At 49.6% G+C, this 23528-nt stretch overlaps 2 protein-coding genes across 2 annotated transcripts; both read left to right on the forward strand.

The window, feature by feature from the left end:
• Window positions 1–1647: 1647 nt before the first annotated feature.
• On the forward strand, window positions 1648–2350 carry LOC109777438 (protein TIFY 11e). Its single transcript, XM_020336070.4, has one exon. The coding sequence runs from the start codon at window positions 1737–1739 to the stop codon at window positions 2163–2165; it is 429 nt and encodes a 142-aa protein (XP_020191659.1). The 5' UTR covers window positions 1648–1736; the 3' UTR covers window positions 2166–2350.
• Window positions 2351–6381: 4031 nt separating this feature from the next.
• LOC109777437 (protein TIFY 11e) lies at window positions 6382–7033 on the forward strand. Its single transcript, XM_020336069.4, has one exon. It carries the CDS (start codon window positions 6485–6487, stop codon window positions 6926–6928), a length of 444 nt encoding a protein of 147 aa, XP_020191658.1. The 5' UTR covers window positions 6382–6484; the 3' UTR covers window positions 6929–7033.
• The last annotated feature ends 16495 nt before the right edge of the window (window positions 7034–23528 follow it).

Raw genomic sequence — 23528 nt, forward strand, 5'->3', positions numbered from 1 at the left:
GGGTTGGGACAGTTTCCGATTACTTATTTGGGGATACCGATACATTATTGGAGACTCACAAATGCTGAATGGAAACATGTCGAGGAGAGACTACAAAAAAGACTTGACAGTTGGAAAGGTAAATTGTTGTCTCTGGATGGAAGATTGGTCCTCATAAATTCAGTACTAAGTAATATGGTACTATATATGATTTCCTTCTTTCAGTTGCTGAATGGAGTTTTACTAGATTGGATTACTTCTGATCAAGATTCTTTTGGCAAAATGGAGTGTGGTTTGCTGTCCCAAAGACCAAGGCGGGTTGGGCATTCATGACTTTGAGGTTAAGAATAGGGCCCTTCTCCGCAAATGGTTGTTTAAATTATTGACGAAAGATGGTGTATGGTAAACCCTGTTAAGGAGGAAATATGCGGGGTCCAAGGCAGTATCCCAAGTATACTGGAAACCTGGGGATTCCCACTTTTGGGCGGGTGTAATGGCTACGAAGAAATATTTTTTCTGCTATGGATCCTTCTTGATTAAGGATGGTTCGGAAATTAGATTCTGGGACGACAAGTGGCTAGGAAATGCCACACTCCGGGAACAATATCCGGCTCTATACAACATTGTGCGCCACAAGGGTGATACTATCGCCAGAGTAATGGAATCATTTCCGCCCAATGTGACGCTCAGAAGAGATTTAGTTGGACCCAGACTCCAATCGTGGAATATCTTGCTACAGCGATTGTCCATGGTGCAATTGTCACATGGGTCTGATGTATTTCGATGAAACCTCCATGGGAATGGACAATTCTCAGTGGAGTCTATGTATAGAGCGTTAATCCAGTCTGATGTGCCAGCTGATAATAATAAGAAAATCTAGAAGATGAAGATACCTCTTAAGAATAAAATCTTTGCATAGTATCTTCATCGCGGAGTCATTCTTACTAAAGATAACCTTATTAAGAGGAATTGGCATGGAAGTTCACAACGTGTCATTTGTCACCATGATGAGACAATAAAAAATTATACGGACTCTACATGTTTCTTTGCATTTCGCCTTCTTTTTCATTTGTACGAGAGGATCTTGTTTGGCTGTGTGCATCTTAGTTACGCAGAGGTCGGGTGTAATAATTTTATAAGTAATAGAGCGCCCCTTTTTCGAAAAAATTAGAGAATCGACTAGAACCGGACAAAACTTAGTGAAGTATAAATACTCCACTAAGATTTACTTGGCCGGATCATTCTCTATTTTCTTAGGGATTGATTAAAAATGCACTAACGGGCGTGAAGCCTTTTTCAATAGTTGGACACTCTTTTAGTTTATACTCAAGTTAGCAACAGAATGCCGGATACATTTGCCGAGGGGCCTCTTGTATCAATGATCGCCGCACCGGAGTCGGCGGCGGAAAAAGACCAGCTCTATCAATTTCTAATCTCTATGCCTGCTACCTGCCGCCCGCCGCCGAATTAACAACTAAACGCTGCGGCACGAGGGTCACCATGTTGAAACCATCTTGCTGTCGACCAGCACGTGTTCTTCGTGCCAGAAATTTCCTTCCTCCAACTGCCAGAAAGAAACACCCCACGTCTCCACTTTGACAGCAACAGCCAACAGGACGCGCGTGATTCTTATAAATCAAACCCATCTATCCATCTCTAGTCCATCAATCTCCTTCCTCCAACCAACACAACACCCGATCAACTAGTAGAGGCACAGCAGACAGAGGGTTACGAGAGCGTACGGTGTCAGGTCAAGAATGGCGGCGTCAGGGAGCGCTCAGAGCCGACGGTTCGCCGTAGCGTGCGGCGTCCTCAGCCGCGGCATCAAGGCGGCGGACGCGCGGCCGGCGGCCACGGTGGTCCTCCCCCTCATGCCCGGAGCCGAAGTGCCCGCGCAAGATGAGCATGCGGCGGGTCCTGCGCCGGCGAGCGCGCAGATGACCATCTTGTACGGCGGGCAGGTGCTGGTGCTGGACGAGGTCCCGGTTGACAGGGCGGCCGAGCTGCTCCGTGTCGCTGCCGCAGCAGGCACCACGCGAGGGAACGGCGACCTGCCCATGGCGAGGAAGGCGTCGCTGCAGCGGTTCATGGAGAAGCGCAAGGGAAGGGTCGCCGCGCGCGCCGTCCCCTACAGCCGGCCCGACGGCGACACGGCCTCCTGTAATCGTCTCACGCTTACGCTCTGATTCGTGTTCATGGTGCGTAGTAGAGTAGCCCGAGTAATTTACGGTCCAAGCAAATGTGTGGCTGCTGTTGGAGTCCAAATTGTTGATCTGAACTATTATGATCAGTAACTATACATGTTGTTGTACTGATGATGATCATGGCGAATTGGCGAGGTTGTTGTTGTACTGATGATGATCATGGCGAATTGGCGAGGTGTCAAAATAAAATTATACTACAACATGCGCACGCTTGGGCCTAATCCGGCCGACGCCAGCGAGCATAGTTGGCTGCCTCGTCACCGACGGTGGAGGCACTTGAGCTCGCCAGACACATTCTCGTCGTCGGCTCGACGACCGCGCTACATTCCCCTCCACAAATCCCATCTACAGCTCGACGCCTCAAACCTGTCTTATACGTCCGAATGGGCCGCCCGGTCATTGTCCGGTCACGTTTTTTCGACCCAGACGGGCTCTTTAAATGTGCCTCAAATGTCTGGGTTTACCGCCACCCTTCATATCCAGCCCAAATATGGGGCGAATATGTAGGCCCGGGTGCGCCCACCATGTCGGACTGACGAAGGGTCCCATGGGAAACGCCCGGAAACCGGCGGTCCGACGGACGCCATGTCTGTGGCCGCGGTGTGAGCCGCGTGGCGCCGCTCCGGCTCGCCGTCCAGAACCAAATCCGGCTATTTAAGCCGGCCGGCGTCCCGCAACCCTAACGCATCCACCACCCCCTCTCCGCACTGCCAGTCCGAGCCCATCCACCTCCCCCCTTTCCGCGCCGCCAGTCCGAGCCCATCCACCTCCTTCCTCTCCCGCTCCGACGCTCTGCCCACAGTCCGACGCTCCGCCATGCTCCGGCACTCCGCCATGGTCCGGAGCAAGATCATCTACCACGCCATGCTGACGCCGTAGCGCCGCTACGAGATCCAGCAGGAGATCCGGGCGAGGCAAGCCACGCGCGCCGCCCGCATCGCTGCCGGGTTGCCTCCGGACTCGCCGGAGCCGGAGGAGGAGGAGGAGCAGCCGGGGGAAGAGGAGGAGGCGGAGTAGCAGGAGTCGGAGCTACCGGAGCAGCAGGTGCTGGGCTTCAACATGGAGCAGGCGGAGGCGGAGTTCGCCGTCGCTTGGTCCGACGAGATGGCGAGGCAGCAGGCCATCCTGAAGTCTATCCAGGATGAGGCCTATGTGGAGGCCAACTGGGCGTTCCTCCGGCCGGAGCAGGCGGAGTCCGGCCTGCTCTTCGTAGAACTCGAGACGAAGATAGAGGCGGAGGAGGCCGGAGCGGAGCAGCTGCAGGCGCCGGAGGAGCCGGAGCTGTAGTTTCCGTCCTTGCTGCCGGAGCCGGGCACGGAGATCGTCAACATCTCCGACGACGAGTAGCCAGGTGATCGACATAGTACGTAGGTTTCTTTTAGTTTGCATGTCTTTTATGGATTTGAGAATCTAGCATGAGATGTCTGGCTGCAACTGTGGAAATTTGAGGCATGCTTGGTCACGCGGGCGTTTGAGCGGCCGGATTTGCCAAGTCCGGCTGTAGATGCTCTAAGGTGTCGAATGCGCCAAACCTGTTGGGACTGCCTGTGAGCTAGCGCGCCGTTCTCTCCCTCTCAGTGCATCTCTGGCCGGTCCCTAAAAAGCCAGAGGAGGGAAATTTTCAGCTTTATTTCTCTAATCGGTATCTAGCCGATCTTCTAAACCAGATAGAGGAGTAAAAAGTTTACTTCTCGACTCCACGGACACCTATTTTTACTCAGCCGCCACCCACCCGAGCAAAAAAGCTTCCCCCTCGTCCGCACCCACCCCACCCCCGTGCCACATCTACTTCGGTGCCTTCCTTCCTGCCTTCGTCGGCAACCACTCGCCACTACTGACACTCCGTAGGACCCTTTGCGCTTCTCACCCACCTGGATTTAGGCCTCTCTCGTTGTCACATGCGGCTAAATCGGCAGATCTACGTTTTGGATGGATTCGACGATACAGACTCATGTAGCCCCTGCAACGACTGTCTGCCGCATCTCGGTATGGCATCCTCCCCTAGGCGTTCGGATATCACTGGTCGACTGGCCACCGGCACGGTCACGCACGGTGGCCATCAGCCGGGATCGGCACTAGCCCAGCAGCTCGTCGGCTCCCCGGTGTCGGCCATTAAGTGTAACCAGTGGCCACGGCTGGTGTTGCGCCGAGTTTCGAGCACGCCGAAACATTCCAGATGAGTATTCTTCAAGTGCGAAAAGAACAGGGTGAGTGTTTGTTCGTGTGGTTGTTCTTCCGATTCGTCGCAATCTATAGCTTATTGTTGCTTAAAATTGTGTGTAGGATGGATGCAGTTTTTGGTATTGAGAAGAAGAGTACATCGATCTATTGATAGCGAGAAATTTGCTAGTTGTTCGTGCACTATGTACTAGAGACTAGAGATGAGACTAGATACGACGCAATGTCCAATTGTGTGGAGACGGAGACGAAAAAAGTGTGCAAGTTCGAGAAGCCAATTGAGAAATCCAACAATGTTGGCAATGAAGGCAGGGAGAAATTATTAATTCAACTAGTGGAAGCAGTTATTGAAGTTAGATTTCTATTGAAGTGTGTAAATTCTTTTGTAGTTTTCTTTAGATCAGTTCTCTTAGCAAAGAATTAATGAATTATATACTCCATGTATCAAAGTGTCGTTCAATACAATAAAAAGGTAGTTCGGTGGCCGAAAATGAAATGAATTTGGCAAAAACCAAATTTACTCCACTATATTTAAGGAATCAGTAATAAACGACCAAAACTTAGTGGTGTAAAAATACTCCACTAAGATTTATTCAGCCGTTCACTCCTTAACTTTTTAGGTCATCGGCTAGAGATACCGTTAGCTCATAGTAGAGTACTACTTTCATTTATGTCCTTGTACTATAGTTTGACACTGTTTTAGTTCGTACTCTAGTTAGTAGAGGGACCTCAGCCTAAAGATCCCCGAGTTTTCGAATCAAAAAAGAAGAGGGAAAATGCTAGCGCTTACCCGATTGATTTTCCTCGCTCCCCCCCCCCCCCACCCCCCACGCGCGTGACGCATGTCCCTTTGAAAGTTCGGCCATTATTGTAACATGGCTCATGTTGAAGTTGCAGCACGGGCTTGTGCATCACTTTTTCTCTCATTATCCTTACCTCCACCGATGATTCTCATCCAATTATTTCCTCAACGTTGACTCCCTCTCTCTCTTTCATCTATGTATTTCTCACCTACCAGCCGCCATGGCATCTGCCTAACTCATGGGCTCCCACCCTCCAGCATGCCGCCGTGGGATGGCCTCACTGAAGCTTGGCTCGCCGCCGTCGGATCCTCGACCACCGCTGCCATACTCTCGATCCACCACTACCACAGGGGAAACCATCAGTGTCTTCAGCAAGCAGGCCGGCCGGCGAGGCTCACAAGGGCCACCTCGGTGGGACGACGTCGTGCCGCGGAGCAAGCTGGTGACGCGAGCTCGCCGGATTGCAAAGTCACTGGTGTTTCTGAAACATCGCCGGTGTTGTAATTTTTCTGGAAACATAACTGTTGTTGCAGAGATGCGGGTCTGTGAGCTCGCCGAATTGCACAGTCGCCGGTGTTTCTAAACCTTAGTCGATGTTGTAATTTTTCTGAAACATCGCTGTTGTTGCGGAGACGTGGGAGTGCGAGCTCATCGGATTTGCAAATGTCATCGATGTTCTTGAAACAAAGCTTTTGTTGCAAAGAGGGATCGTACGGTGAGCAATATAGATTGGACGGCTCACAAACAGGCGGATCTTTTGAAAATATAGATTGGAGGGCTCACGAACAGGCGGGTCTTTTGAAAATATAGATTGAACGGCTCACGAACAAGCGGATCTTTTCAAAAGATCAGCCGGCTAACGAATAGCACGCCCGAAAAAGAGGGGCCTCGTCCTCTTGTATTCGCGAGTAAAAATAAAATAAAAAAATAGCTGCACCGGAGTCGGCAGCGGGGAAAGGATCCGGTCCATCATTTTCTGATCTGAACGTGCCGCCCGCTGGCTGCCGCCGAATTAACAACTGAACGTGCGGCACGAGGGGAGTACCATCCACCACGTTGCAACTATCGCGCTGTCGTCCAGCACGTGTTCTTCGTGCCAAAGGCGACCAGAAAGAAAGAAACAGCCCGCGTCCCGCATTTGACAGCAACTGCCCACAGGATGCGCGATTCCTATAAATCAAACCCATCTCACCACCTGATCCATCACCGTTTTATTATTTCTGCAACCAACAGCCGATCAACTAGCAGAGGCACTGCGAGCTCGCCAGGCTTCCAGAGCGTACAAGGCGACCGATCGATCGATCGACCGACCGGCAAGCAATGGCGGCGACAGGGAGCCCTAAGGGCCTACGGTTCGCTGCAGCGTGCGGCGTTCTCAGCCGCTGCATCAAGGCGGCGGAGACGCGGCCGGCGGCCACGGTGGTCCTCCCCCTCATGCCTGGAGCGGAAGTGCCCGCGCAAGACGACCACGAGGCGGGTCCTGCGCCGGCGAACGCGCAGATGACCATCTTCTACGGCGGGCAGGTGCTGGTGCTGGACGAGGTCCCGGCTGACAGGGCGGCCGAGCTGCTCCGCGTCGCTGGTGTCTCAGGCACAGCGCGAGGGAACTGCGAGGCGGCGAATGGCGACCTGCCCATGGCGAGGAAGGCGTCGCTGCAGCGGTTCATGGCGAAGCGCAAGGGAAGGCTCGCCGCGCGCGCCGTCCCCTACAGCCGGCCCGACGGCGACGCGTCCTCCTGTAACCGTCTGTCACTTAGGCTCTGATTCGTGTTCAAGCGTAGAGGCTCACCAAGTGTACATGCTTAGCTGTTTTATTGGATCTCGCCAATAAACTGTATATTGCAAATACATATGATCATTGGCATTAAACTGAGTGTTCCCATGGGACTACTGTACTTGTTACGATCCCACTACACACAGATCAAAGGAACTACTGTCACAATGTCCAGGAACGGATTTCTCAACCACAGGAACAACTACACAGAGAGGCTGAATTCAAGTGAGATCCCCCTTGCCAGGGTACTTCGGTTCAGTTCTATGATCCACCTCACCAGTTCTGCTCGCTGGCTTATACAATTGTGGCCCAGCAGCGTGCATGTCAGGCCTGGGCTGCTTCGTCCCTTCTGATTAAGTATCGCTTGGAACATATTCAGTTTCATCAAACACCTCTTTCATCGGTCGTCGTTTTCCCTTAGCTTGTTCCACTTTAGTGTCCTTGCTATGGAATGTGCGTGTTGTTGCATCTGGGTTGTTACACTACTGCATTGCAGTATAAAGCTTTGTGAAAAGGCATGTGAAAAATTCAAGTTTTTTCTTCTGAAAACCTTAGATCCTTCATTCAAACTAGTGGCTGGGGCGCGCCCTGGGTACGTCTCTTGAGGCGTGACTGTGCGTACTTGTCATGTTGTTGGACTTGTTAACGTGTTTATACAACCCTGATGGGTGCCATTTACTTAAATCAGAATACAATAAAAGGAGCGGCAATCCTTCAAAAGAGAATACATGCAGTAGAATTGCAACAACATATATTTTAGTTATAAAGCATGGCAAGCCAGCAGGTCTATATTAACAGATAGCTCTAGTAAACACATAGAAATGTGCAGATCCTAATCAGTTTTTATAAAGCTAGATTTCCATTACGTAAACTTGTTAAATTATTCCAGTAGTTGGAGGGACAAATATCTAAATATCCATCACAACACCAGAAAACATGAATTTCAAAAGAGTAAGCCTTGCCAACATACGTCTATGCAAGGCAAACAGGAAGACCAACAAAATGGAGCATTCTTATCTTGGAGATATAACTTTTATTCAATGGAAAAGATGTAATGCCCATTCGTCGAGATGCATTAGCTATATCTGAGATACATAGAGGAGTTGGGTATCTATTCTGATATCATAGCTACAACATAATTGGTTGTACTCATTTGTTCTGAAAATTGAAAGATCCTATAGTGGAAGTAACAAGATCCAGCATTAGTGGGCACTTACGCAACTGGACGCTTCTTTGTTGTTGCCTATTGCCCAAGATAACCTTGGAGGCCGCAAACAAGTTAGGCTCGCAAACCAGTACCTTGCGGAACAACGAGCCCTTGCAAACCTTGGCATTTTAGATTGAGTTGCTCAGCACACACACAACACATAGAAGTATCAATTAGTAGTCGGCAAATTTACTATTGTGCTAGGCACATCCAAACAGGAAAAGATTATAGAACAAAAGTCATAACTGAAAGTACAAGAAAAACATCTCTCTCAACTTCTCTTGTAAAAGTCATAACGGCGCTGGGTACATGCAAAAGGTCATGGAACATCAAAACTATGCTTGAAAGTAGGGACACTAGATGGAATTGTGAAAGGTCAAAGAATAATCCCGCATGGCGGAGAAGCTGAAGGCAACGTCCTTGTCATAGTCCAGCCGCTCTCTTATGGCGTTGTGGATGGACTACAGCACAATACGCGGTCGGCATCGCCAGTGGGACGCGCCTGCTCATCTATGGTGATTTGTTGATATGGACAGGGCAAAAGACAGAGAAGTCCAGAGTTTATTTTGAGGTGAAACTTAAGATATGGCAAATCCATACCAACAGATTAATTCTTTATGTGTAATTTGTACCTCTGTAGCTCACTTCACCAAGCATCATTGAAATGGTCCTGTGGTAGGTAATTTGCATCGATATTGGTCATTCATATTTCATCTATGATCCATAAACAGTAAAAAAGTTCAACTTCAAGATGAAAAACACAATAGCATGGGCCTGAAATTGAAAGATGGGACTTGCAATAGTATATCGCTTCCCACTGGTGTCACCTATGATCTGTAAACAGTCAAAAAAGAAGTTCAACTTCAAGATGAAAACACAATAGCATGAGCCTCAAATTGCAAGATGGGACTTGTTACAACACTATAGCGCATCCCACTTGTGGTACTGCTTTCCTTTTATTGTAAACGACCTAATTTCCAAACAAAAACGACTCTGACTGACTACATTTAACAACAAAGAAGATCTATTAAGTGCTTAGGTCTAAGTAGAAGGTATTCAGATCTGAAAGCTGAAAATCCAACACCTCATGAAAATTAGACGAAAATGTTTTTATCTTTGACTATTCCTTAAATCAAGCTTTCAAACTGCTATATTTTCTATTCTGGACTTCAAGTGGTTGGTAAGAAATGCTACTCCCTCCGTTCCAAAATAGATGACCCAACTTTGTACTAACTTTGTACTATAGTTAGTACAAAGTTGAGTCATCTATTTTGGAACGGAGGGAGTACATATTAAAACTTATAGAACTCAATCTTCCATCAGATGTGTATAAACTTTGAAATCCCTAAAGGTTAAAGATGCTAGCAAGAAACTAATACACGGCAACAGGATAACTAATGATAACACATTCAAGAATGGCACGGACCTGGGTACTTCTTTCCTTGTGGTCCATCTCCCATCACCTCATATTGAGCAATCTAAACACCTACATGTTGTCTTGAAGAAGCTTACAGCATAATGTGGCAATCAGCAATGCATATTTTGGGCTCACATAGCTAGCAAAAATACCAACAGCAGCAGGAGATCAACGAAAATAGCAACCTTACACATCACACCTCTCTTTATATATGCATTAGCATCACATACCTGCTGGAGCATCGCACATCTTGGGCTCACATATCTAACAAAATATTCTCGTCTACTGAAGCTCGCCTAAATCTCTCTCAACTTCCCTCTCTATCTTTATCACATAGCCGCCCCAACTGTAGTTGCCCTACTCCGTCTCTTCTACATCTGTCCTGCATCGCCTCCTGTCCACGCCCACCCAGCGCCTCCTTTCACATGTACCCAGCGCCGTAATATAGGTCATTAGAATAGGCATGCAAGCATGGACTTATGAAAACAGGAGAAGAGCAAGGCCATGTAAATAATGAGAGGTTCACAGATTTTTGAGCGAAAGTTGTGTTCAGGGTGAAACAATTTAATTGGGAAATAGAGATGATAGCATGTCCTAGCTTGAATCATGTGTATGCCTTCTAGGAATTCGGCTTTATAAGAAGAGAGAGTGTGGGGCAGAACAGGCGAGAGACATGGGCAAATCGCACTTTGAAACAGTGTGATTCGAGCTGACACTCTGTTTTGCCGCCGTGCAAGACAACGACCACATGCAGCAGCATGACCCGCAGCAGGATCGATGTAGCTCATACCGTGTGCACCCTACAATAATACTGATGAAGGAAACCATGGCATTATTATGTAACAACATCAGTAGCACGATACGACATGAAGGCTAAGAACAGAAAAAAAATATGGAAGGAAGAGAGAATCGTACCTGAAGCGCAAACGCGACCCAGCTGCAAAAACCAATTACCAATGAGTAGCAACAACAGAACGACCACCAGAAACTCTGATGAACAAATCATAATTTTAAACCGATGCAACAAAACACGAACAGACAAATACAATTGCGGAACAATAACACAAACAAGTGGAGAGCATCAATCGAGGGATAGATAAATGCACCAAAAGAAAATGAATCAAGCGCTGATATGCATATACAAAGACAGATCATTTGATTGCATTTGATAAGCATTTGATTTCCATTTGATAAGCGCTGGTATGCGATGATATGCAGAGTGAATTGGAGCCATGCAATTAAATGAATAAAACATGCAATGCAGTTCCTGAATCCTGATTAGTAAATTGTGTTGGCAGTTTTGAGCATTTGACTCTCATTTGTCTGGCTCTTATATAGGACCATACAAACTTGGGTATGAGCAGTGGTGTGTGTGACACCACATGTTTTACCTCGTCCTGTGCAAAGCCTGGGGCTTCCAATTCAGTTAGCAACTCTTTAGCCTTCTCAAACAAACTACCTTTAGAATATACCTTCAACAAAGTGGTAAGTATAACATGCAAAGGCAATTTAATGAGAAGTTAGATTGACATCCGTAGCAGCACCATTTTCTTGAACATCCAAAGATAATTTTTGAAATGTATAGAAGTTTAATTGCAGTAGTACATCATTCAAACAGAGAATTACATAGTAGTTACTCCCTCCAGTTCAAAAAAATCTGTCATTTTGGACATAATTTTAACGAGTATTTGGAACATAGGAACATAAAAAAGTCGGGAAGAGTGCATATGTGTGGGCACCGGAAATGACGCCGGAAATGCAGCGGCCTCCAGATCCACCGCCGCCGGTACTGGTGACCGCGGTTCTGCCGCCGGCGGCGCTGGCAATCCAGGGGGGGCCGGTTCCTTCGTCGCCGGTCCTGGAGACCTTGGTTCCGCCGCCGCCGGCGCTGGCAGTTCGGAGGGGGCCGGCCGGATCGGAGGATGATGCGGTGATTCAGGCTGATTCTCTCTTGGTCCCTATCAGATGGAGGATCAAATTCAGCGATGACCACAAGATTGGATCGGGTAGAGATGGGTTCCTCTACTACCATGCGGCATCTAGATGGACGACAGTTCGAGATCGAGATCATGACATTCTCGCGGGACGCTATCTGGATGTGGATGAACAGATCCAAGCAGGTGCGTGTTTTGCTATTGATGATTTTCAAATTGTCGTTCGTGAGTGTGTGCAGGAGAGTTCGCTTGTGGAGGAATCGATTGAATTAGTCGATCTCGCGTCGGACTCCGAGAATGCAGCTCCTAAGCCTAACATCGGAGGACGATTTTGGGTGCTTGCGGATGATACCGATGCGGACGAAGAAGGTGAGGGCGGATGCATTTTGTCTGACGAGACCGAGCCCAACGCGATCATTTCGGGCATGGTACGGGATCCGTCTAAGGGTCTATAGGTCAAGAAGGCTCTCGATCAGATAACGGAGGGACACGGTAAATCCTCGTCGACGAAGATCAAGCCGTGGAAAGGACCTATTCCCAAGGTATTTTTACCGCCTCATACTTTGTCGGATTATTTTTCTTCGGATGGTTGGACGAGAGTTTCGCGGAAGAAAAAGAAGCATGGTGTGGTAGCTTCTAAACAACAGCTGGGACGGAAGGCTGCTCACCGGACGAGCTCTCGATCGGCGCCGGAGGTGACCGCGGCTGCGGCGCAGCCGGTCACGGCGATCCAGATCAGAGACGCTCGAAAGGAGCGTTTGAAATTTTTGCTGGGCCAAGTCGGGCCGCAAGATGTTGGGCCGTGTGGTATGAGTGGGCCGAGTTCCGGTGGGTATGAGGCCCAGCCAGAGCCGAGTCCAACTACTACGATCGAGGGGGGCGCATGCACGCTACGTTCGTCGTCTCCCACCCCTTCGCTGCGCAGTCCTAGGGTTTCGTTGCGACGAGCGCCGCATCGCCGTTTGCTGGGGCCGGGCCGGGCTCGCCGCATCCTTCCTCTCTGCGCGATGGCCGCTCCTGGTGGTGCGCCTCCTCCGGGTAAGAGGCCGCCTGCTCCTGGCGGTGCGCCCCCTCCGCTCAAGAGGCCGCCGGCACCTAGCGGGTCTGCGAGGGCTGTTGTGCCGCCGCAGCCGGGCCAAGGAGGTGGCCGGGGTGTGTCGCCGGCGCCGGCGCCTGGGCCTGGGCGGGGCGGAGTGGTGCCCCCCAAGGTTGTGGCGGGACGCGGGGCAGGGGCTTTGGTGTGGCGCCCGCCGGGAAGTCGCCGGTTCCCATCTTGTCGGCGGGCGGGCGAGGCGGGCCGGCGTCCGATCCCCGGCCGATGGCCGCCAACGGGGCTTTGACCGCTGCGGGCCGGGGGGCTCCTCCCCCGAAGGCGCCGGTGTCGTCGGTTCCGCTGCCCAGGCCGGCCCCTCCTCCCCACGTCGTTGCTCGCCCATCTCCGCCGCCGCAGAACGGTGGTGGCTCTGTGGTTGTGCCCCGGGGTCAATGGGGGGATGACGGCTACGATGTCTACGGGAATGGACAACACGCGGCTCTTCGTCAACGGGTGGAGGTCGAGGTTACGCTTGGCAAAGCGATGGTACAGCTGAGAGGCCGTTCTTGGGTCCGTCTGGTGGCTTTGTTGAGGGGCAGTCTGGTCCGGATAATCGGCAGCGTGGTGGTTACCGTGGCCATCGGGGGGGTCGGGGAGGCCGCGGGGGCCGGTACCGTCCCCGTCAACCACCCCCTACTGTTGTTGTCGAGCAGGGGACAGTTAGCGGGGCTGCCAAGGAACCAGTTCTGACCGGTCACGCTATGGAGGTGGTAACGGCTCTTGCTACTGTCGAGGTCCCTGAGAATGAGGTTATGATTGATGTGTCTGCGGAAACGACGGAAAGGGCTGAGTTAGATAGGGCGTCCAAATGGGCGCGTAAGAAGGAAAAGATGCTTTGCTATCGTTGTGGCAACAAGGGCCACTTCATTGCGGAGTGTGTGGCTCGGCTATGCGACACCTGCGGCAAGCCGGCACATGATTCCGGGGACTGCCTGATTCTGCGAGAGCAGGCACCGTCACTTATGATGTATGGCGTTTACTGTGCTGAGCTCATGTTTTTTGAGTCTCCGTATGAGCGAGAGGTTACTGATGAGACCCCGAGCATGACTACGGGGATTGTTAAGGTCACCAGAGGGGAGGTCTCTGAGACGCAGATCGTGCAGAGGCTTCGGGAGCTTGTCCCTGGGGACTTCCAGTGGGACCTCGTCAGTCTCGATGATAAGATGTTCAGAGTTGAGTTTCCTTCGGTTGAGGACCTGCAGAGGTTGCTGAGTTTTGGGATGTGTAATGTACCGGGAACTGATGGCATCCTTGAGTTCCACGAGTGGAAGCTGGTGGAGCCTCAGGGTGCGCCGCTTACCCAGGCGTGGTTGCGTTTTTCCGGGGCCCCATCCAAGCCTTTGCAGGATGCTCGCGTGTGGCCAGCTTGGGTATTTTGATTGGGAAGCCTGAGCGAGTGGATATGGCGTTCACCAGAGCTCACGGGATTGCTCGGGTTCTGGTTAGTATTCTGAACGTTGAGTATGTGCCGGAAGTGGTTAAGTGGGCTTATCGAGGCAGGATCTATGATTTGGTTATTGAGTTTGAGGATGAGAGCCTTTTGGTTGCGGCGACTCACGGATCCGATGTGGATATGCACGAGGGTGACGGCAGCGCAGGAGCGAGGGAGCCGCCGGTCGAGGACTCTGGACGACAGATGTCCAAGGGACCGGGGCCCGACACTGCGATGACCGAGAAGGGAGCGGAGCCACCCTCCTCACTGCCTGTGACATCACTGCGATTTGGGTCTTTTGAGCCCGCTTCTGCACCCCCGAGGCTGTGGAGTGATCGGGTCGAGTCCGACGAGGCTTTTGAGCTTGCGTTGCCTGCTTTGGGGTTTGAGGATACTGTCTGTTCTATGCCTGTGGTTACTGAGGTGTCGTCGATCTCGGGCAGCGGAGGGGTAGAGGTGAGTCGGCAGGTGGCCACTCTCTCTCCTGCTCAGCACGTTGTCCATTCTCAGGGCGTGGCGCCAGTGGTTGTGGATGGGTTGTCGGGAGGGACCCCGGGGCAGGCGGCCTCCCGTCGCTCTTCTCCGGCTGAGGTAGGGGACTCGGGGCAGGTGGCTCCCGTGTCCTTCTCTGCGTTGGGAGGGGGTCTGAGGCAGGTGGCCACGGATACCTCCTCTCCCGTCGCCTGCTCCTCTCTGCTGGTGGCGTCGGTGCCTTGGGGGGGGGGGGGCTCGGGGCAGGTGGCCTCGGGGCCTCCTTCTTCTAAGGCGCCCATGTTGGTGGCTTCTGCGGTCATGGGGGGGGGGGAGTTAGGGCAGGCGACCCTGGCACTCCCATCCCCCCGTTCGCCACCGGTGCAGTCCCGTGGGGAGAGCCAGTCTGTCCAGACGGACCGGCCTGGCGGTTGGGGTGGGGCAGGAGGCCTTACTCCGACCAGGATTTCTCGGGAGGAGGTGATTGCGTTCGGTGGGATACCAGATCCGATGTCTGAGGGACGACGGGTGAGTGCCCGTCTCCAGACACAGCCGGAAGTGGACGACATTCAGCAGTGATGTGCCATGAGGGTGGCTAAGCTTCAGGATGCTGCAATCTCTACTGGTATGTCCGTCAACATATCTAACTCTTTATTGCATTTTTCTAATGAGGAGATTATAAATAATGCAAACCAATTGGGGGTTTCTCTCGGGGCTACAGATAGTGAGATTTCCAGTTCGGTGAATGATTTGTTAGATTTGGAGGCGGAGCGTGCCTTAGAAACTATTCGTAATCTTGCAGCGGTTAAACCCATGAATGACAATGAGATTGATGCATTAGGGGTTAGAGTGCTCAACAATATGTGTGTGGATTTAGCACCATCCAATCATGAGTCAGAGGACGATGATATGCCCATAGAGAATGCAGTTGTTTGTTCCGCTGAGCCCGGTTATGAGGATCGGGAGTCAGGACCTAGCAAACCCAAGCGTAAGTGGAAACGGAAAATTTACCCCGATTCTGCAGTTCGTAGGAGTGCTAGGATTCGGACTACTAAAAAAATTTCATGATGAGTGATGAAAGGAATCTTTTGGAATAGCAGAGGTCTGAAAGACTTGGCTAAAAGAAGGTTTCTTGCTGAGGCATCTCTGGAGCATCGTTTAGATTTTATTGCTCTATCGGAAACTGGTAGAGACAACTTTGCGCCCCAGTTCCTTTCCTCTCTTGCGGGTGGTGTTGATTTTGATTGGCATTGCCTCCCTCTGCGTGGAAGATCGGGTGGTATCTTGCTGGGTGTGAGATGCGATTCGCTTGAAGTCCGGAGTGTAGTCATGGGAGACTTCGCGGTTAAGTTTCGAGTCAGGTCTAAGGTTGATGGTTTCAACTGGGCGTTGGTGGCGGTTTATGGTGCCGCACAGCCCGAGCTTAAACCGGATTTTTTAGCGGATCTTGTTCGGATTCGTGGGTCCGAGCAGCTTCCAATCTTAGTTGGGGGAGATTTCAACATCATCAGGAGGAGAGAGGAGAAGAATAATGATAACTTTGACGGCAGATGGTCGTTCATGTTCAATACTATTATTGAAAGCCTGGATCTGAGGGAGATACAACTTTCTGGTAGAAAGTTCACCTGGGCTAACTCTTTGCCCAACCCGACGTACGGAAAGCTTGATCGCGTTCTTGCGAGTGTGGAGTGGGAACAGAAGTTCCCGCTTGTGACAGTTCAAGCTCTTTCACGGGGTTTTTCCGATCACACACCCCTGTTCGTTGACTCAGGGGAGCCGAACCACGTGGGAAATAAAAACACCTTTTCTTTTGAGATGGCCTGGTTCGAACGCGAAGGGTTCCAAGACCTGATCGCTCGGGAATGGGCGAAGGGTGTAGGCGGTAGGACCGCGGTCGAGCGTTGGCAAAATAAGATTAGGAGTTTGAGAAGCTTCTTACGGGGTTGGGCTAAGCACCTTAGTGGGGTATATAAGATTGAGAAGGACAGGCTTCTCTCTCTTATACAGAATCTGGACGTCAAGGCCGAATCCACGATTTTGATGCCTGCTGAGATCCAGGTTAAAACTGAAGCAGAGAAGAGGTTGAAAGAACTTCTCCATGAAGAAGAATTGAAGTGGGCTTTGCGGGCTAAGGTTCGCAAAGTGGTCCAAGGGGACGCAAATACTCAATTCTTTCATCTGATTGCTAATGGTAAGCACAGAAAGAAGAGAATATTCCAACTTGAACAAGATGAGGGCACTATTTTAGGACAGGATAACCTAAAAACATATATAACCGAATATTATAGGCAGTTATTTGGACCTCCGGAGGATAGTTGTGTATCTCTCGATGAGTCCAGAACTGAGGATGTGCCTCAACTTTCGGCTGCTGAAAATGATATTCTGGTTGCCCCGTTTTCGGAGAAGGAGGTGTTTGATGCTATAGCACAGTTGAAAAATAATAAGGCTCCCGGACCGGATGGATTTCCGGTGGAGTTCTACAAAAAGTGCTGGCATATTATTAAGGGGGATTTGCTACCTATGTTTCAGGATCTGTTCTCTGGACAGCTTCAATTATTTCACTTGAATTTTGGAACTATCACACTGCTTCCTAAGAAGACGGATGCTGTGAGAATTGAGCAGTTCAGGCCGATCTGCCTACTCAATGTTAGTTTTAAAATATTCACCAAGGTCGGGACTAATAGGCTCACACAGATTGCGCATTCTGTGGTGCAGCACTCCCAAACTGCCTTCATGCCGGACAGAAACATCCTTGAAGGGGTGGTCGTCCTTCATGAAACGCTCCATGAAATCCACTCCAAGAAGTTAGATGGTGTCATTTTTAAGGTGGATTTCGAGAAAGCGTACGATAAGGTTAAATGGCCATTTCTCCAACAGGCATTGCGTATGAAAGGTTTTGATGAAGCCTGGCGACGCCAGGTCGAATCATTTATGCAAAAAGGGAGTGTGGGTATTAAAGTGAATGACGATATTGGTCATTACTTCCAGACTCATAAAGGCCTTAGACAAGGAGATCCGATGTCCCCTATCTTGTTTAACATTGTGGTTGATATGTTAGCCATCTTGATAGGAAGGGCTAAGGAGAATGGTCAAGTGGGTGGCTTGGTACCTCATCTGGTTGATGGAGGTGTATCCACCCTTCAGTACGCTGATGATACAATCATCTTTATGGAGCATGACCTGGCCAAGGCGAGAAATATGAAGCTGGTGTTATGCCTCTTCGAACAATTGACCGGGTTAAAAATTAACTTTCATAAGAGCGAGCTGTTCTGCTTTGGTAGAGCCAAAGACGAACAGGAGGCTTATAGGCAATTGTTTGGGTGCGACTTGGGGGAATTACCTTTCTCTTACCTAGGTATTCCAATCCACCATAGAAAGCTGACCAATAGAGAATGGAAGTGCATCGAAGACCGGTTTGAGAAGAAACTGAGTTGCTGGAAGGGCAAGCTCATGTCATATGGAGGCCGATTAATTCTGATTAATTCGGTGCTCACGAGTATGCCTATGTTTCTCTTATCGTTCTTTCAAGTCCCAGTCGGTGTTAGGAAAAGACTGGACTTTTATCGATCGCGTTTCTTTTGGCAGGGTGATGATCTAAAAAGAAAATACAGACTTGCAAAATGGGATATAATCTGTAGACCGAAAGACCAAGGGGGTCTTGGTATTGAGAATCTTGAAGTTAAGAACAGATGCCTTCTTAGCAAGTGGCTGTGGAAGCTTTCTTTTGAGACTGATGCCATGTGGGCCCAAATCCTTCGCAGCAAGTACCTACAGACAAAGTCCTTGTCCCAGGTCACAGTCAGGCCAACTGACTCGCCTTTCTGGAAAGGCCTGATGAAAGTCAAACAATCTTTGTTTAATAGGACAAAGGTTGTTATTGGCAACGGCGCTGGTACACGCTTCTGGGAGGATACTTGGCTCGGCGAGACACCCTTGGCCATTCAATATCCGTCTTTATATCGCATTGTTCAACGACGTGAGGTGTTCGTTGCTACGGTGTTTCAATCCATCCCCCTTAATATTCAGTTCAGGCGGTCGTTAGTGGGCAATCGTTGGGAAGATTGGCTCCGTCTAGTTCGGAGACTAATGGATGTCCATCTTTCTCAACAACCCGATGAATTACGCTGGAAACTGACTAGGTCTGGAGTATTCACGGTTAAATCAATGTATATTGATGTAATTAATTCGAGCTCCATTCCTACCTCCAAGCATGTTTGGGCTGTCAAAGTTCCCTTGAAAATAAAAGTGTTTATGTGGTTTGTCCATAAACAAGTTATTTTAACCAAGGATAACTTGATTAAGCGTAATTGGACAGGACCTATGAGGTGTAGCTTCTGTGATCGGGATGAGACGATCAAACATCTCTTTTTTGATTGCCCGTTTGCCAGAGTACTTTGGCGGACGGTTCACATTGCTTTTAATATTACTCCACCGAATTCTGTCACTACGTTATTTGGGACATGGCTCACTGGGATTGAGCCTGAATTAGCGAGACATATTCGTGTTGGAGTTTGCGCTTTGCTGTGGACTATCTGGACTTGCAGAAATGATTTGGTTTTTAACAGAACATGACGTATTCACTTTTTGCAGGTTATTTTCCGAGCCACGGCCGTGATCCGTTCATGGTCGCTACTCACTCCGATGGAGGCCAGGGAGCATTTGGTTACTGGATCTATCCGCTGGGAGATGGTAGCTCGGGATATCTTCAACCGGTTTGGATGGCGGTCATGTAATAGGATAGGCAATTAGGTTACCTATCTATCTTTAGCCGGCCGGTTGTGGCGTCTTATCTTGGCTAGTCTGTGTGTCCAGCCTCTTTAGCTCTGTGTGAGCTGTCTTTTTATTACTTTTCAGTCGGAGACTTTGGAACCTTGTTGGAACCTTTTATTTCTTTAATAAGATGGCCGTATGCATCACTCTGATGCAGAGGCCGGGGAGATCCCCCTTTTCAAAAAAAATAAAAAAGTCGGGAATGCTACTACAATGGCAGTACTCTACAGCTACCACTAGGTTATTCCTTCAATATGCTTTGTGTTCCCACCATGAGCAATACAGTATGAGTCTTGACCCATTGAAGCGGTCAAGACTATTAACATAAGTACCTAGATAGAACCTGGAAATCAGAATAAGTGGGCTCCTACTATACTTGCAAGACCAACATTTTTATTTCCATTAGCTGATATGTTGATGTATGTCCATATAATTTCCTAGAGAGAAAAAGTAACAGATAAAATAACATACAGTTGTATATGAGTAAAAGATGGGAATAATCCAGTCCTTCAAGAGCAGTAAGAGCAATTCAATATTAGGCATATATAAGTATCATTTCTCTCGCTATTTCACAATTTAACTCACGTGAAATTATAATAAAAAACCAAAACACCAACACATCAGATCACCTCAGAGCCATAGTAGTAGCCCAGCCGCAAATCTCTCCCCCGATTGGTTTTTTACGCGAGAACAGTTGGCAGTAGACAGTGTCCAGTGCCAACGTGGATGCAGCAAGAGTGCACACATTGCGCGACTCTTATTGTGTTTGATGCTTCTAAGCAAAGACTTTTGGGATGAGACATGTAGAATCGGGGAAACACTTGTAAGATTTGCCTAATCTATCAATAGAGTAGAAAATTTGATATTTACAAAAAATGGTGTGGCATGAATGGTAGCAAGAAATTAAATGTTTCTGGTGATTATTTTGCGTGCACAAAATATATGCCAAGGCCTCACTCTTGATGTGCGTGATGACAATCGACAACATCGAAGAGGTGTCACAGTCCTATATCAGGATGTAACAAATTAGTTCCAAACCGAAAGAAATAGGAGGATATAATGTTCTCGGTGTATGAGTCAGATTCAACAAACCAAGGTTCACGGAGGAGGTACAATCCAGAGAAGAGAGTTAATGATGGAAGAGTACATGTCAAAGATAGAGGAGAGAGAGAGATGATAAACTCGTCTGGTACAAAAGGAAGAATTAGTTGGAGGGAAGGCCAAGCTAGGTCTATTTTGTTCAATTCCTCCTTTACTTGTCATTGCTAGCATGTTGTAGCCTCCTTTGCTTGCCATTTGTAGCCTCCTTGCACTACTGGAATCCACTTCTTTGCCGTCAGCTAGCAGACGACAAAGAAAGGCTTTGCCATCAGCCACCAGAAAACTGACGGCAAAGAGGCAGCGGGCGGCAAAGGATGGCTTTGCCATCAGCATATCTTTGCCGTCCGCTAGCTGACGGCAAAGAGGGTGGGTGGTGGGCGTACGGGGGCGACCTAACGGCCATCTTCTTTGCCGTCTGCTGGCTGACGACAAAACATCTGTGCCGTCCGTCAGCAGACGGCATAGAAGATGGCCGTTAGTTCGTCCGTTTCCCCCCGGCCCCACCCCACTAGGTACGTTCTTTGCCGTCTGCTGGCAAACGACAAAGAGCTGTGACCTAGCAGATAAGGGGCCGCGCCCGCGCCCGATCTGTCCATTCCCTCTCTCTCCCTGCCCGAGCCGCCCCGACCCCTCACCCCTGCCGCCGCCCGCCCCGCCCAGCCGAGCCGCCGCCGCCGGCCGCGCCGCCCCGCCCGCCCGGCCGCGTCTGAGCCGCCCCCGCCCCGCACCACCCACGTCGTCGGCCGCCCCGCCCCGCCCGTCCCGAGCCGTCGCCGGCCGCTACGCCCCGCCCGCCCGGCCGTGCCGCCCCCGTCCCGAGTCGCCGGCCGCCCCGCCCCCGTCCCGAGTCGCCGCCGCCCGGCCGCACCGCACCACCCGGCCGCACCGCCCGGCCCTGCCCTGCCGCCGCCCCGCCCCTCATCGTGGTGAGTTTTCTTCTTCTGTTTTTAGATTTAGTTTAGATTTGTTTAGTTTAGGTTAGTTTAGTTTATTTAGTTTAGTTTAGGTTAATTTAGTTTATTTTAGGTTACATTTAGTTTATAGTTTTGTTTAGGTTTTTTCCTGTTTTTAAGAATAATCAAGAAAGATGAAAAAGAAGAAAAAGAAGAAGAGGAAGAAGAAGAAGAAAAAAGAACAATAAGTAGTAGAAGAAGATGAAAAAAAGAAGTAGAAGTTGAAGATGAAAAAAAGAAGTAGGAAAAGAGGGCGTCCGGGGACGAGCGGGTTAGGGGGTTCCTCGGTGTCGATGGAACCCTAAATAGCAAGTATTGTCGGTGCGAGGTACACGTGGCCGTCGGTGTCGAATACTACATACACGTCCCACAAGTGACGCCGATGTCCGGCGTCCCAAAGCAACTATTCTCGGTGTCGATGGCGGTCAAACACCATTGCAAATTTCTCTGGCAGCCTCTGCGATGACGATTAAAAGGCAAGTGTTGAAACTTGAAACACTCAAACTGACTCAAGTCGGTTTGGTTGTTTGAAATTTCAAAACTTGGGTTTAGTCCTCATCGCAGAGGCTGCCAGACAAATTCGCCAAGGTGTTCGACCGTCATCGGCCACCAGAACTATTGTTGCGGGACGCCGGGCGCCGGCTTCACTTGTCGGATGTGGATCTAGTGTTCAACGCCGACCGCCTCATGTAACTTGCACCGATGGTAGTTGCTATTTAGTTTACCCGGGGACGCGTGGGTTAGGGGGTCGCTATGTTACTCATCTTTGGATTTAAATATGAAGTTATTTCGTTGCTGCGAGGGTCTAGTGTTCGACGAGCTCCGCCCCTGCGTTCGTTGGTGAGCACAAATGACATCTCCCGATGAAACTTGCTAGCTATAGGTGTCAATCATCGGTATGCGTAACCACTATGCGTCTCCCGTTCGAAAGGGTTACATCTATAAATATGCATGCATTTGCATATTTATAATCGTGATTCTTTTGAATTGTCCAACGTTATCCATGGACAGCCCGAGTATGTGTAGATTGGGTTCGTTTTCCCATATGCTCAGCTCCGGATCCGATGCAGAATTTCGTCAGTGCCTCCCTGTTGTTCTCCGGGTACACATTCTCTCTTCTCATTGCCGAGACGTGTATCAGGAGAACAGCGGGGAGATGCTGCCGAAATTTTGCGTCGGATCCGAAGCAGAGCATGGGAAAACGAACCCGATCTACACATACTCGGGTGGGATTAGGACCTATCTTTACCTATTAGCGTGTAGGTCGCATGGACGTAATAAAACTGACAAACTCCATTAACTGATGGATATGGTTTGCTTAATTATGTATATATTTCTTGTGTGCCCAGTAGGAAGTCAATATGAGTGATCGTGCATGGATGTACACCGGTTACACTAGTCAGAAAGTTTGGACCGAGGAATGGTTAACAAAAACCAAGGGGTTTGTTAGAGCCGCATTTGCAAATGGCCAGGAATTTAGCTGGTGCCCCTGTGCCCGTTGCGACAACTATAAAAAGAGGGACGAGCTTGAAATGAGTAAAGACCTGCAGAAGTTTGGTTTTACGCCTGGTTACACGGTCTGGACATTACATGGTGAGTCTGCCCAACGTGCCAGAGCCGAGGTTCGTCGTCGCACCGACGAGCATGGTACCGGGACCGCAGACATGGTGCAAGACTTTGACGATGCTCGGGACTCGGACGAGGAGATGGAGGAATCTGCAAAGGCCTTCACTGAAATGTTGGAGTCCTCAAAACGTCCTCTCCATGAGCACACTGAGCATTGTCAGCTGGATGCCATCTCACAAATAATGGCTTTGAAGGCTCAATTCAACTTGGGCAGAGAATGCTACGACGCGATGATGACAATATTCGGACGATTTCTACCCAAAGGCCATGTGCTACCTCCAAACCTGTACCACTCAGAAAAAATCCTCCGTGCTCTTAAGATGCCCTATGAGAAGATACATGCCTGTGAGAAAGGATGTGTCTTATTTAGGCTTCAGTATGAGGACTTGAACTATTGTCCCATTTGCAATTCTTCTAGGTATGTTGTGGTAGACAACGGTATGGGTGAGAAGACGCAGACCAAAATACCCGTTAATGTTCTTCGGTATATGCCAATCGTACCAAGACTTCAACGTCTTTTCATGGTCGAAGAGACGGCCAGACAGATGACATGGCACAAATCGGGAAAAAGAACCGAACTAGATTT

This window comes from Aegilops tauschii, chromosome 7 (assembly GCF_002575655.3).
Source record: "Aegilops tauschii subsp. strangulata cultivar AL8/78 chromosome 7, Aet v6.0, whole genome shotgun sequence".
NCBI lineage: Eukaryota > Viridiplantae > Streptophyta > Magnoliopsida > Poales > Poaceae > Aegilops > Aegilops tauschii.